Source organism: Pollicipes pollicipes, unplaced genomic scaffold, assembly GCF_011947565.3.
Source record: "Pollicipes pollicipes isolate AB1234 unplaced genomic scaffold, Ppol_2.1 Scaffold_4002;HRSCAF=4701_pilon_pilon_pilon, whole genome shotgun sequence".
Classification (NCBI taxonomy): Eukaryota; Metazoa; Arthropoda; class Thecostraca; order Pollicipedomorpha; family Pollicipedidae; genus Pollicipes; species Pollicipes pollicipes.
This window is the reverse complement of record NW_023596420.1, coordinates 28341141-28357143: the sequence shown is the minus strand read 5'-3', so window position 1 is coordinate 28357143 and position 16003 is coordinate 28341141. Positions and strand designations below refer to the sequence as shown.

The following is a 16003-nucleotide window of genomic DNA, read 5'->3' as shown; positions in this document are numbered from 1 at the left end:
AGTTACTGAGCGTATCTCTGTAGCCTTCTTACAGAGCTTACCAATCCGGCTAGCTTAGGCCCAAACTAGCTGTAGGCTTCATCTTGATCCAGCAGAAAGACTGCACCAGTCTGTGGAGAAAAGATTAATTGATTGTCCGATTTTGACCGGATGTTTTCCAAAAGCCGCAGCAGGATTTGTCGTGACGAGCTGTCCGGAAAAGGGAGTGCTTCACATTTGAAAATATTGGAGTAAGCATCAGTTTATGATGAAACAAGCTCACTTATACCTATTAGTGAACTTTTTAAGTGGAAAAGACTGATCTAGGACGCCAGAATTTCTCTGCTTGGCAGATATGCTCCACAATGCGTCATTGTTTGATTACGTCATCGTATCTTGCACAAGATAGTCAATTGACGGCCATTGCATTGTGAATCACGCTCATGAGCGCCAGATACGAAAGGCTCGACAATTATTTTTCTTCACCTTGATCGCCACATAGCTCATGGAGTGGCAGAATTTTAATGGCGTTATTATGACGTTATGAATGTCAAGGTGATATTGAAATACTCTCCCCGAATCAACTTTTCCCCATTTTCGCGGGCATGTAGTTCAGAAACCAGAGGGGCTTAGGTCTTAGGCAGGGCAGGATTGTGAGCAGCATCGAGAGGTCTTCAATGTGGCTATTTTAGTTCAAAACCCCATATAAATGAGAAGCACTCCTTTTAACTGCGACTTAGCAAAAGTTCCAAAGATTATTTCCTCTTACGAAAACATGCCGGTATGACAAGTGTTTCACGCCAACAGTGGCATCAGGTCCAGCGCACTGCGCGTGGCCTTAAAGTTACGGTTCCCCTGGCGAACCCGTCACTCAGTTACTCGCTCATTGGAGGGAGCAGAGGACGAAAGCCGTCACACCTGAGTGGAGGAACAGACGACGAATGTGGTTAAATCTAAGCGAAGGAGCAGACGACGAACGCAGTAACACCTGAGCGGAGAAACAGACGACGAACGCAGTTACACCTGAGCGAGAGCGAGGAGCAGACGACGAACGCAGTTACACCTGAGCGGAGAAACAGACGACGAACGCAGTTACACCTGAGCGGAAGAGCAGATGACGAACACAGTTACACCTGAGCGAAGGAGCAGACGACGAACGCAGTTACACCTGAGCGGAGAAACAGACGACGGACGCAGTTACACCTGAGCGGAATAGCAGACGACGGACGCAGTTACACCTGAGCGAAGGAGCAGACGACGAACGCAGTTACACCTGAGCGGAGAAACAGACGACGAACGTAGCTACACCTGAGCGGAGGAGCAGACGACGAATGTGGTTAAATCTAAGCGAAGGAGTAGCTAACGAACGCAGTTACACCTGAGCGAGGGAGTAGACGACGAACGCAGTTACACCTGAGCGGGATGTCATCCCCAGCACCACGTAGAAACCGATGCATCGTCGCCGGCCTGTTTGTGGTGGATGCTGACTTACCACAGCTAAGTGTCGGCTCACCGCACGCGAACCGCATGAAAGCCTATCCAGTCACGGCGTACACTGCCAGCGTGCAAGGCGGCTTTTTGCAGCCCATCTGTATTTGTTTCAATCGTGAGTTATGTTGCACGCGAGCCAAAGCTCTGGTAATGGTCATACTTTGCAGTTGTTTCGTGTTGGGAAACAATATAGTACTAATGAGTTTTACCCATGCAACTGTCTCCATTCAGCCGTCGTTTTCAAGTTTGTATCTATTGAAATGTAGGTATCTTGCAGTCTTTTTAAATCTTTGTGTTCATACCGCATGAGATGCATGAACCAGGATATCAACGCTAGTTATTCAATACATATCATAGTGAATAGCGATGCCGGAAAGTGAAGCCACACTTGGTCTTTTTAACAAAATCTAATGCATAAATTGTATTGTCAAGTTCAATTATGAATACGTCTTTTTAAACGAAGCATACAAAATAAAACACTTCTTTGCGCAGAGAAAGTACCAGTAGATCACTAGGCAATGCGGCGGGGACATAGCGGCTGGGAGAGTAACAATTCTGGCGGTAAAGAAACAAAAAGATATTTTGGCAAAGATGCTGATCGACGTGAGCAGGTCACGTGTTCACTTGTGCAAACCATGAGCTCAACCATTCTGCAGCGTGTCCACGGTTTATGCAGTCACATTTCAGCAACCATAGCAGACAAAGACGAGAAACGAGCCATGTACGGTATGCAAATATGCTGACTACAACAAACAAAGTTAAAGCTTTTGGCATTTCTCAAGGTGTGGAGACCCTGAGAAAACTTCCTCGAAAGGTTAGGCTGAGTGACACTGTATTTGCTTCCCTTTAAAAACAATTTAAGAGCCTTGATCTGCATGCAGAGCACAGTTCTGCCAAAGAACCCGCAAATGTGCGCATCCGTCCACTTCCATTAAGTTTGCCAACTGGGAATTAATATGCCGTCTCCGCTTTTCCCAATTATTATTTTTTCTCAAAAATCTCGGTCACGAAATTAAGATTTCGATCTCATTTCACCAACGGATTCCACAGCTGTCAAACCCTAGATGCGGCAAAAATTATCGACCGGAAAACAGCTGATATCGCCCTTTCCGAAACCGATCTCAAACACAATACAGTGCAATCTAAACCAGGAGATATTGTGCCATGGAGACTACATGGGTGCGCAAACCCTTCTGTTGACACTGATAATCAATCAAAATAGTTCCGTTTTTTAAATGCTTTGGCCAAACTTACCCAAAAGTGTAAGTCTTTGTAAGTTCATCGATTTCGCAGGTTAAGATTGGCGGCAGTGAGCAGACCCATCATCGCCAGTTATCGAGCGATGTCGTTCGTAGATTACCACGCAAATGCTACGTTACAATGCCCCGCTTGTTCAGCTACCAAAAAGGCGGACTTCCCAAGGCATCAATCAACCCTATTGATGTTGACCGCCAAAGGTGTTTTGTTCTACCAGCTTAGCTTTTGGTATCATCCATGTGCCAGTTGGTAACTTTCACCCCTGATATCGAGTATACTGTTCCTTGCGCACAACGAGTCGTCCTGACAAACGATAGGTGTTAACTTGTCCTATGGCTATATTACAAATAAAACTATTACAGTTTCTCGGCCGTTTCAGTGAACACTTCGGCCACTCCTGTTTGTGAGGTGTGTGCGCACCGCTGAGAGACGATGGAGGGACGGTTACGTGGCGCTAGTGCCATTGATAGACAAAAATATTGATCTTATTTTTTAGAGATGGCGTAGGGTCTGTAACCTGCGCAGAGATTGTCAACGCTAATCGTCGTGTTTTCACCACTGAACAGTGCCGGAAAACCGGCGGTCCAAGGGCCCTGTTAGTCACTTCGAGCGTAAACATCAGGACTCGTAAATGCACGGCGTAGGTACCGGTTGCAAGGCCCCACCCCCACCCCTACCTGCCCCCCCCCCCCCCACCCCACCGCATCGACAAGCAATCAGTGGTTATGGGGCCTGGTTCCGGCCTGAATGGGTTTTTTTTTATTGCGGTTAGCGTTGGGACGTGGGCTTGCGTATTGGCACATGCGGCTTCAAATTGTCACGACGAAAAGCTGTACTCAAGTCTGACGCACTCGCGGTTGAGATCGGCTCAACACCCAGATGCACGGTGAATCATGCCGCTCTAGATCCAACATAATGTATCTAAGTAGATACACAATTACGGATTTAGATCACTTGCGGCTTATATCCATGCGCCAGGGACTGCAAGGCCGTAAACATTATTTACGAGCTTGGCATATTAAGAAATGAATTGACTACTTCATGCGCTGTTTCAAATGACGCAACGAAGGGAATGGAACGTATATTTCATCATATTGATGTTTGTGTGCAAAACGCGGTGAATGCCAAACCCGGTTTTTTATTTTGGGGGCAGTTTGGCGATAGCAGATGAACCGTATGACATCACCAGCGGAAATCCTGTCGAATCCTCACTGCCGGCTTTGCAGCTCATTTTTACACCACCACGCACGTGCCTTCCGCTGCTTCGTTTCGTCATTTCTGAAGCGGTGTCAGCAATACTGACAAACGGACTACCTTGGCCGAATATCAGCGGTTCACGCCGTTCCCAGTAGCGTGAATCACACGTGAGTGGCAGGAATCGGGCCTAGCAAACGAGGCCTCTTGCTAAATACGACCCTGACCCATTGACCAGTGAGAGCGGGTGTCCGTCAGTACCCCGCACTAGTAACCACGCCAATTCTAGCTCTCGCCAGCTTGGTCTCCTGGTTCCAGCAGGCTCAGCAGGCTCTTATCGGCTTAGCGTCACCGGTTGTTAAGACAGAATTGATAAGGTCATCTTGGCCGATGGCCAGTGTAGGATGTTGTCAGCATTTTCAAACGGTGTTTTTTTTATCTGTAGCGCTCCACTAAATCTCAGCTAAATACACTGCGCGCAACAAGCTTCAAGCGACACTACCGCTGAGAGACGGCAGCTCTACTGATGTCACAGCGTGTAGCAAGCTTCAAGCGACACTACCGCGGAGAGACGGCTGCTCTATTGATGTCACGGCGTGCAGCAAGCTTCAAGCGACACTACCGCGGAGAGACGACAGCTCTACTGATGTCACAGCGTGTAGCAAGCTTCAAGCGACACTGCCTCGGGGAGACGGCTGCTCTATTGATGTCACAGCGTGCAGCAAACTTCAAGCGACATTGTCGCAGAGGGATGCTGTGCTGCCGTCATGCGCCGGCTGCGGGACGCTGATCTGTTGATGGTGGGTGTCGGGGCTCCTGAAAGCTGTCGGCGATGCCTGTTGCTGCGCCCCGCTCAGGACGTGCAGGGCTTTGGTGGGCGCCGCTAGCAGCGGGTCCGCGGTGTGGTCTGGAATTCCCAGTCGTCAGGCGCCCTGCTGTGACCCTGCAGCCGGCCCTCAATGCGGCCGGACGCCCCGGTCGCGAAGACCTCGTGGAGAACGCGCGGCACGAGACTGATTCCAGCCTTTTGTTTTCTGACCTCGGCTATTGTGTCGCTCCCGTTGGTAGGGGGCAGATTAGACCTACCTGTTGGCGTGCTTTTGGAACCACATCCGGTAGCGTATCCAGTGCACGGAACGCACCAGATTATGAGCCCCGATCGACTTGCCGCGCGTTTGCTTGGGTTTGCTGTGCAGCACGCAGCTTTCTCCAGTTTCCCCCTGCGATACGACACATCAGTGGGCGTCCGTGGTCAGGTTAAGGCCGTGAAACCGCGATGGAAATGATACTGAAAAATACGCGTGGTACATTTTGCCATACATGGCTCTTTCAAACACTTATGCGCCCAATGCAAATCCAGTGACCTCGTTTCCGTCAGCTACATTGTAAGCCGCGACAGCCGGCTGAACTGATGACATCATACCAACTCGCAGCAATCACCGTCAGCACCATCCAAGAACCGGCCGGCTCCTGATAGCCTCCGGCAAGTTTGACACCGTGATCTGGGATGCCGGATCTGGATATTATACCGCCCGAGCCGTACTTTCCATCACCGGGGAGGACCGGGCCGCGCCGCGTTTGGCTGTCTCCTGCACGGCCAGCGCGAGATAACGCCTGTCGCCGTCACGGCCGGGCCCGGACTGCCCGGGAGATGGGGTGATGGGGGGCCGGTTGCTGCGCTGGCCGGAGTTAAGTTGGGTGAGGGGTTGCTGTGTGCACGGCGGGAAAAACTGGAAAGATTTAGCACTTGTCTATGCGGCGCACGCTGTTGGCATATTGGAGCCTTACCTCCTGTCAGACGTTGGGCTGGTGCAGCGTGCATTGGAGAACTTAAGGCCTACAGTTACAGCTAATTTCGGAGGAATTTGGAAGAAGTTCGCAGGACTTGGGGAGAATTTTGCATTCACCCACCTTGAGAAAATTTTTGTTCACGTGCCTGGCAGTGGACCAGCATGGATAGCGCGGCTGGTAGCTTGTGCTGGTACCCGCTTGCAGACGGGCACTTGTGCAGAGCTGGAGGAGCGACACGTCGTCTCCAAGCGAGACAGCGACGCGTGTGTCCCGCCACGGTGAAGTGTTTGGAGAGGACGCGGACCTCGGGAGGACCCGGCTGCGCCTCCAAAAGCCCCGTCATCGCCGCCGCACCGGGGCCCGGCGACGCTTGCGCACGCTTGGGAATTCTGGTCACGTGACGCGCGCCCGAGTCACGTGGACGCGATAAAACAGGTCGGCGGCGGCAGCGGCGGCGCACAGTTCCGGGCATCGTCAAGGTGAAGGTGGGCTGGAGGTGCGCTGTAATCTCAGCCCGCGTCTAGGTGCCTGGAGACGGCGGTTGGGAAGCTTGGCCAAGAAAATGGAGTTCTACGGAGGGGTAAATATACTTGCCAGCCTGGCAGCTTTTATAGAAATTGCTATTCCACGAAAAATATCGACGTAGAAACATGTACATATGTGGGCCAAACGCTGGCATGAGATAGGATGTGTACGTTAACGCATGTATACGATATGCGTGCATTGATTTGCTCATCCCGTTGCATGTCATACTTGCCATCGTCTCGTGAACAGCATGCCTGCCTGACGACGGCACCTCTCGTGTGACTGTATGACTACCCGGACCGTCCCCCCTGTTGCCGACAGTGCATTCACATAGTCAGATATGTGCGAAGAAACCGGTTTTCCAAACTGCAGGCCCGCCTCTCATGGCGGTTGTGTGACGCTCTCGCGTTCTTTGCGTGGGTGCTCAGAAGGCACTGGAGTCAGCTGGTTGGAACCTCTGTCAGTCGCTCTCCGGACACGTCAGGCCGTTTATGATCGCCATTGCTGGTCAAGCACCCTCATTACGGCTCTTTCCGCAACCATGTTGAATGTTTACGACTACAAGCGGAACATTTCATTGATGGATATCCGCGTTCCACGCCGCCCCAAAAGTATCCTCTGGCGGTGCTGGTGACAAGAAAACCAAACTGGGGATCAAAGTTTGGCGTATATGCTAGACTTTAAGGTGCTTATTTGCATGGAATGCTCATCAGCCTAACACCAATTTATCAAAGTCATTGCATGTATATCTCCTTTCCGTCTCCGCTGTATCTGAGCCCCACAGGTGGAAGAGACCCAGTTGTATTATTTTGAGACGCTCTGGGCATTATTATGTTGTGCTTACGCATTCTACGATTTAGTTGAAATGTCCGCAGTTTTAAACGGATTTCTGTGGAGCAAGACTCTTGAGAAATCTCATCATAACTTGCATCGCATGCAATATGACCAGGGCTCCACAAACTTTGTAAATATCGTGATTTGTATTTGGATCAGATGCGCAAATTTCGACTAGCATGGAAAAAAGCTGATGGTGTACCCGTACCGCGCACGTACTCAGCGGATCACGGCGTACTGCCGTGCAAGTACTCGGCAGATCACGGCGTACCGCGCAGGTACTCGGCGGATCACAGCGTATCGCGCAGGTACTCGGCGGATCACGGCGTACCGCGCACGTACTCGGCAGATCACGGCGTACCGCGCACGTACTCGGCGGATCACAGCACGTTAACTTCTCGGCGGCTTCACGCCCGGGTCGCGCTCGGTTGGGGGACTGCAGTGAGAAACAAGAAGCTAACACCTGCCATACCCGTGATGCCTCCGCTTGTCTCACAGAAAGTCATGCCAGTAAACCGTGCGCAGAGCGTGCATTACTGCCATATCCGGTACAACTCATTCTAGCTCTGGTGCAGCCTTATTGGGCATATCACCGAATTCATGAGGTGAATTTTGGGGTGAATTTTACGCCGGTGTCATTTCGACCTCCTCACATCACAAAATTTGCTGGGCTGATCACGCTGTTCGAGGTCTGAAAAACCACCAGCATATGAATTGTTTCGGTGCATGTGTTTTGAATATGTTGCGATGGTGCACTTAGGCATGAACACGGCGGGGTAAAACTTACAAGATATGAGCTATCAGTTGGAGCAGAGCGACGCTTCGGACTAAAAACGATGTAAATTGATAGGTAATGTCCCTTAGCTTTGTTGTATCAATGACGGATGCAGGAATAGTCATTTAGCGAGTGTCTTTGCCCTTTGATTTGCAGTTCTCAAAACACCGTGCGCTTCTGGGGAGGAGGCGGGGGAGGAAAGACGGGCTAGAAATGGCATAAGATTCTATCCATAGGCAGAAATTACGTCTGTTGCAAAAATAGAACGTCTCAGAAGTTTACCGGCGATCTCTGGCGTCCGAAGAAAGTGAACTGGGAAGCTCATCATTTAGATTGCTATGTTCATTTATTTTATTTATGGCAGTTGCCGATAACACTCGCCAGCAAGACCCTATTGCTTCGATAAGTCACTTGGCTCAGCTCTGTTAGCAGGCGTTGCCCAGAAACTCACGCTCCACGACGTTCCTCGATCGGCCCGTGGTAGATCGCACGCATCTACACCAGCTGGATATGATCAATCACATACGAACGTGTATTAAAGGGAAATGTTCCAGATCTGTATAACGTTCTGAACTGAAATAGTCGTCTTGGAGATCATTCAATGCAGCTCATGGCCCTGCCCTTCTTAACACCTAAACCCTTTTTAGTTTCTGAACTACACGCCCGCGTAAATGTGCTGACTATTTCGTGCAGACTGTTTAAAGGTAACCCAGGCATCCATGACGCCATGATAACGTCATTCAAATTTTGCCATTCCATTGGTCATGCGGCGATCAAGGCCAATGATAATATAACTGTCGTGTTGTTCATGTCTGGCGTTCGTTAGCATGATTTTCAGGTATAAGGGCCGTCGAATGGTTCTCAATCAATGTTGTGCAAGGGCGATGACTCAGTCAAGCAATGACGTATTGAGGAGCATATCTATTACATAGAGAAATTGTGCTCTCTAGAACAGTCTTCTCTATTCAAAGGTATGCAAATAGTTGCGATGAAATCAGAGATGATGCAATGAGATGCGATGAAATGATTGGGCTTATTTCATAGCATTTCATGCTTGCCTCAATGTCTTCAAATGTGGAGCATTCCCTTTAACCCTAGCCAGCGGGAAATGTGAATGCAACACCCGCTCCCCTCCCCATGCTTTTCTGAAGATACCACTCCGGCATACCGTGCTATCGCATCCAATTTTTTGGTGGTCCCTGGGGCATCGATTGCGCGTGTTTTGACGCCAAAAATTGTTCCAACATTTTCCAGTTTCTGGGAAGCAACAGTTTTTCTTTTTGAGGAAAGCTGGGCAGCGATTCACGGCCGATGCAGCGGCGGACGGCAACCGACGATCCACAGATCACCTGTGCTCAAAACATATAAAACTATTTACCGACCCGACTTAGGGCATTGTGCTCACACCCAAACATGAGACACGCCTGTTTAGGTTGTGTTTCGCTACGTGGCGTGGTCTTGTACAGATAACTTTGTGAAATTGAGAAATTTCTATTTTCAAGAAAATTTTGCCTTTAGCTTGGCATAGTGGGGCCAACCAGTGACTGACCTAGCAACAAACAACTTACTACAAATCACGAGATCTCGAGGAGATTAAACTGCACCATTTTACTACACTATTGCATTACACTATTTCACCGCGCTATTTTTCTGCTAGGCTCAACCTTATTAAGCTTTTAAACGACATGGGCACGTCCACCTGATCCGCGTTGACTACAGTCCGCGTTATGAAAAACGGCGAATCGGGGCGAGGGCTTGCCCAGCCGGGCTGGTTTAGTAAAAGCATGATAAGCAGACAGTCACCTCAAACAGTCCTACAAACACGTCACTCAAAAATAAATCCTGAAGTGGGCCTCTGGATGATGCAAGGAGCTCGGATTTCAAAAAGCGGTTTGACTGAAAGTTTCATGAAAGCACCCAGGGGTAAGACTGCTGCCGGTTTAAAGCTAAAAACACATTGCTCGTCCCAGTTCACACCCTCGCATGAAAATGAGACTAACACAAATACTTTTTCACTTATTGACAAACGTTTTCTCCTCCCGTCATCGTAAAAATAGGAATAAGCAGGCGGATATGACAAAGGTAGCCAGCTTCTTCGCTCCGGCAATTTTGAATTCCCGGAACGGCGTGCAGAATTTGCGAGTGCCGTCAATTGTCATGCGCCCCATAGGTTTTGAAATATTGCCGAGTGTACTGGTCGCACCGTGCTGCCACTCGTAGCTATGCTTTGCTCACGAATTAGAAGTTGCGCTTGAGCCAGCTGTTGTCCGCCCGCTTGTTTGCTGCAGCGTTGCGTTCACGCCGCTGTTACATCCGTCCGAGGTAGTATTCCCAGCAGCGCCGCTGCCCTGGTCTGCAGCACCTACCTGCTACAATCGCCACTGAGCCAGCACGCCGTCCTCAGATGCTGCGCTGGCTGGTGCTCGCTGGTCTGCTGGCCGCTGCCTCACCGCAGCGCGTGACCTTCGGCGGCCAGCGGCAGGCCACGAGGCGGAGGTTCCAGCCGTCGTCGCTGGAGGGCGACGCTGTGCCGCGCATAGGCCTGGTGGGCGGTCAGCTGGGCAACCTAGACCCGGTGCCCGGCTCCGACTACCCGTCTCGCATCGTCAACACGAAGCCACAGACAAACCAGCCGACCACATACCAGAGTGGCGCCAGCCAGAACCTCCAGCAGGGGAACAACGGTCAGTCTGGAGGTCCCGCCGGCCCAGCAAATGGATGGGTCTTGAGATTGTGTGCAATGGTAGCGGATGTCCCATGTGATCTAGGTACGGGTGATGACGACTTAAATGAGCTCTCAGATGCCATTAGTCCTCTAAAAGTGCATACATCGATGGTTTGTTGCCACGTGTAGGACAGTGCAGTTCTGCATGCTGACCGCTGAATGTTTCACGTTTCGCCAGTCTACACCGGTGGGCAGTCAGAGGGGCGTAATCCAAGACGCGACAGCTGCTACTGCTCCGATATCCACCAGTGTCCGCACAACGACAACTTCGACGGCTCTGGTCTGCTGGACATCCGTATCGTCAACACCAGGCCCGTAAGTGCGCTCCCAGTCGCTCTGTTGGCCGGTCGTTGTCATGTACTGGCCTGCTAGCGGGAAAACAGACAGCTAAGGCAGCTTTCGTTTTATCCCGCATACCGCGGGCTTTAACCGGTCGTTGTTTTTTATCCGACCCTCCCGATGTTTTCTCCCGGCTGACCCGACCGACCGGATGATTTCTCTTGATTCATGTTGTGCTGTGACTTTCATCCTACAACCAATACCGTCACATCACTCACTGCGCGGCCCGAGCGGCTGTGTACACGACTCCACTTAAGTCCACTCACCCACTCCACACGGTCCACCCACTCCACTCTAGTCCACTCACCCACTCCACTCTAGTCCACTCACCCACTCCACACGGTCCACCCACTCCACTCTAGCCCCCTCACCCACCTCACACGGTCCACCCACTCCACTCTAGTCCACTCACCCACTCCCCACGGTCCACCCACTCCACTCTAGTCCCCTCACCCACTCCACACGGTCCACCCACTCCACTCAAGTCCCCTCACCCACTCAACACGGTTCACCCACTCCACTCTAGTCCCCTCACCCACTCCACTCTAGTCCACACACTCACTCCACACCGTCCACTCACTCCACTCTAGTCCACTCAACCCTGAGCGCCCTAACCGGCGTCCTCGTCCGCTTCGCAGACGGTTGTCAACAACCAGCTGCAGTGCGCCAGCCAGTACCAGGAGCTGTGCTGCCCTCCCGCCTCGGGCGGCGGCGGCGGTGGCAGCGGCGTGTACCCCGTGCAGCCACAGCCCACGTACTCGGCGTGCCCGGCGGCGTCCGCACGCCAGTGCGGCCGGCGCACCTCCATCCCGGTGCCCGGCTACAACAAGCAGCCGGCCGAGGCGCACTTCGGCGCCTATCCGTGGGTGGCGACCATTCTGCGCGAGGGCGACGCCTACGTCAGTTCGGGCGTGCTCATCGATAGCCAGTGGGTGCTGACGGTGGCCCACCACGTCAACAAGTACAAGAATGACTACTCTAGGCTCAAGGTACGGGCCGCTCGGATGTATTGGGGCTTTTCTTACATGTCCAGGTATGCAGTGTAGTGTATGTCGAGTGTGCATGGTTTTTCCTTAACTTGTCTTGTTTTTGTTGCTGTGTGTGTAGGTTCCGTCCATCGGAAGTAGCAATGTATTCTGAAAGTGATCAGGTGAGTGAAAATGGTTTATACCAGCAGTGCTGAGTCGCACTTCAACACAAATGTGCGAATCTAATCTGCGTTATATGCCTTTAAATCCATGACATGTCTCCATACAAATTTCGCGTGTGATCAGAACTGCAGCAACCGTTTGCGTGTTTTGTTCTCGAAAGTCAAATCACTTGCCTATGACCAGACTGGCGGCCACTGACTGTCCTCCACCCGGCAGATCCGCTTCGGTGAGTGGGACGCCAGCGACCCGAAGCACGAGCCGTGCGCGCACGAGGAGCGCACCGTCTCGCAGATGATCGTGCACCCGTACTTCAACTCCGGCAACCTGCAGCAGGACGTGGCGCTGCTGCGGCTCTCACAGCCGCTCTACCTGCAGAGCCTGCCGCACGTCAACACCGCCTGTCTGCCAGCCGCCGGCCAGAGCTTTGACTATCAGCGCTGCTGGGTGGCCGGCTTCGGCAAGGACGCGTTCGGCGCGCAGGGCCAGTACAGCTACATTCAGAAGGAGGTGGACGTGCCGGTCGTGCCGCAGGACACGTGTCAGTACCAGCTGCGCCAGACGCGGCTCGGCGGCGACTTCCGGTTGGACTCGCGCGCCTTCATCTGCGCCGGCGGCGAGGAGGGCAAGGACTCGTGCGAGGGCGACGGCGGGGCACCGCTGGTCTGCGACGACGGCTCCGGCCGCTGGACCGTGGCCGGCCTGGTGGCCTGGGGCGTCGGCTGCGCTGAGGCCAACCGGCCCGGCGTCTACGTCAACGTGGCCTCGTACGTCGACTGGGTGCGGAACCAGATCGGCTACAGGGGTTGAGACGGCGGCCGAGGCGGCGGCGCGGCTGGCAGGCTGGCAGGCTGGCAGGCTGGCAGGCTGGAAGACTGGGAGGCTGGTAACCTGAGAGGCTGGGCAGCTGGGAAGCTGGGAAGCTGGGAGGCCGCGGATTTGTGAGGCCGGGGGGCTGGCGCAAAAGTGTAGCTACCGTGGGTTTGGCACAGCTGTTCAGCAGATTGTACTACAGCAGCTCGGGATGTGTCTCAGCAGCTCAGCAACCAGCAGCTCGGGATGAGTCTCAGCAGCTCGGGATGCGTCTCAGCAGCTTGGGATGTGTCTCAGCAGCTCAGCAGCCAGCAGCTCAGGATGAGTCTCAGCAGCTCGTGATGCGTCTCAGCAGCCCAGCAGCCAGCAGCCCGGGATGCGTCTCAGCGGCGCAGCAGTTCAGGATGTGTGATCGTTAGTCCACCGGCTGGGTGCTTCTCAGCAGCTCAGCTGCTGGAGATCTTGCTTAGCAGCCCCACGGGTGGAGTTATTCCTCGCAAGCTTAGCGTATGGAGTGATAAGGAGCGTGCACGGAGTGGCACAATCCACGCACTCGATCACAAACTCAGCCAGGGATGCGTGTCACGTGACCTCAACGCTCATGCTCGAACTGGATCTTGGCCACGGGCCGCCAGGCGAGTCCATTGAGTACTGCACCGCTCACCGTTAATACATACGGCGCAATTCTATCCAAAAGTGTTGCATGTAACGAAGGAGGAATATCCTCACATCAATTACCAAAGGGCCAAAACTCACCACATTGCTTTTAGTCATCGTGGCCGAGTCTTAGCTCGTTAGTCATGGACATGTACAGGCGGGTGTCACTCCTGCCTTCGCTGTCGATGACATATTTCAGGATGTACTTGCGGTTTTGGCCGCACGACCTGTAATGCCTGATCGGTGGACAGCGAGAGCAGTGATGTCAGCGATGGGTCGCGAACCAGAACGTGGTGGACACTGGGCACCAGCTGCGCGCTGTGATATCCACTCCGTAAGTCCCGGTCATGGGATGGGCATACGAACGACTCTGATTCTGTGGCCGTGACCACGGAACCAGAACATATGTTCAAAACAGAAATACAAAAAATGGGACGGAAATCTGACGGCAGCGCACCCCTCACCCCCACCGCCCTACGTGAGATTCCGTTTTGTAGCACAAGGCTTGGCCAGGGCTGTCCGCCGTGGCCATCCTACGAACAACTCTGAAGTCAGTGGCTCCTTTACAGTACTGACATTCATTCTCACACGATATAAGATCGTGCTTAACATTTATGAATTGAAAAGGGTAAAACGTTTAACGTGCTTTGTGAAAATCGTGGTAGGCTGTGAGCGCGTTATGTTTTATTTAAATTCATGTGCGATCCAGGGTAGAACCCAGGGTAGAATAACTTAATTGTCAGCAAGCAGTTGGAATATGGGACAAAACACCTATATATTTAAGCACGTATTTCTGCACTGAACTGGTCAGACTTTTGACAAACCACGAAGAAAGTTGGCGCGTTGGCCAGCTCCCCGAGCAACAACCCTAACAGACATAGGAGTCCCCATTACGCAATAAAACACCAGCGCTGCACGTCACTGGCGGCACCGCTGTGGGACCGACCCCCTAACAGACGGTCCGGCAGAGCGGGCTGTGCGACCGTGACCTGCTGCAGCGCCGGCGCCCCGGCGGACCCGCGCCGGTGAACTTGACCTAGTTAGCAGGGGCGGGCAGTCGCTGCAGACCCCGTTTGACACGTCTCGGACTGGCTTATTCGGACCGTGTAATCGTGAGCGCTGCTAATGGCATTCAGCTCCGCCGCGGGGACGTCGTGTGGGCCGGTGAAGGCCTACGTCGTCTAACGCAGTCATCCACTTCCATCCGTCGAAGGGCGGTGGTGACGCCGCCAAAAAGCTTCAGCTGGATTGTAAGTGAAGCACTCAGACCGTCTCTAGATCCCAGATGGAAAGCGTCGTGGTTTGCTGAGCGTGCCCGCGAAGCTCGTGGTTTCGGGAGCCAAGAATTCTCTTCGGCTCAATATATCCTTGCGTGCTAGTATTTGTTGGCACAGTGCGCTTCAGTTCATGGTACGCGCAACTGACAACTCAAAGCGAACTGAAGCCATGTGTTCTTGGAGTATAGGCACACTATCTGCATGCTGTGTCGTATATTCCTGTTGTTTTAGCATATCTTTCAAAAAGACAGCGCGAGAATCCTGTAGTGGAAATGTGTTATTGGCCACTTCACCCCTAGCACGTAGCCCAAACCCAGGTGAGGTACTGATTGAATTAGCCCGGCTGACATCTTTAATAACGAACACCCATATTTTACAACTCGTCCTGTGTTTTTCTCGGGGACAAATCCCAGAGTGCTTTGATTAGTACCATTATTTAAAGTTTTAAAAACCGTTGCTGAGTTGGTACGGCGCACTGAATGCCAGTCACTCAACTGCGCTGTCCCCTTAGACCTGACCCGTTCGCCGAACGCCACGGCGTGCGCATAGCTCACACCACAAACGACACATTCATGCAGCCCGGGTCCACACGAAACAACGAAGGCACCTAGCAATGTATTTACAGGTTATCACAGTCACATGTTCAGCGATACAAAACGTCCCCCTTCGACCGGCGGCAGAGGCGCCACTCCACGCCTCTGGCCTCAGCTATTGCCCTCCGCCGGCAGCACGCCGCGAGGCTGACTGAGCGCCGACCCGGAGCACAGAACACCGAACGCCACGAAAAACGAGGCCGAACAACATAAACGATCGTCTGCCCTAGCATCAGCAGACGCTGAGCAAGGCTCCGCGGATGGGACGGGTACACTGGGGCAGTCTGCCTGGCATGCGCGGGGTCATAGTAACGAATGTTGACCTGCGCACCAACAACAGAACAGACAGCCAACAAATCATTCATCCAAAGCGCGCTGATGCATCCAAGCACGATGGTGGCAACGCACGGTATAAGCCTCTGACGCAGGTTTAGCGATCCGGTTCATTGCAAACTGCTCGTTCTGGGATTGATCGGGTGTGACACGCGCAGTAGCAGCAGTCCGGTATGTTATATCTGGGACACATGACGCGACACGGATGTCAGCAGTGACATCCCGCCGTCAGTCTACACGACTCTGATGTACTTACACTTACACCAGGGCAC

General features: G+C 52.7%; 1 protein-coding gene across 1 annotated transcript; it reads left to right on the top strand.

Moving 5' to 3' along the window:
- The first annotated feature begins 6182 nt into the window (after positions 1 to 6182).
- LOC119093210 (phenoloxidase-activating factor 2) lies at positions 6183 to 13560 on the top strand. Its single transcript, XM_037216123.1, has 5 exons — positions 6183 to 6292; positions 10251 to 10530; positions 10750 to 10886; positions 11549 to 11899; positions 12278 to 13560. The coding sequence occupies exons 1-5, from the start codon at positions 6275 to 6277 to the stop codon at positions 12866 to 12868; spliced, it is 1377 nt and encodes a 458-aa protein (XP_037072018.1). The 5' UTR covers positions 6183 to 6274; the 3' UTR covers positions 12869 to 13560.
- The last annotated feature ends 2443 nt before the right edge of the window (positions 13561 to 16003 follow it).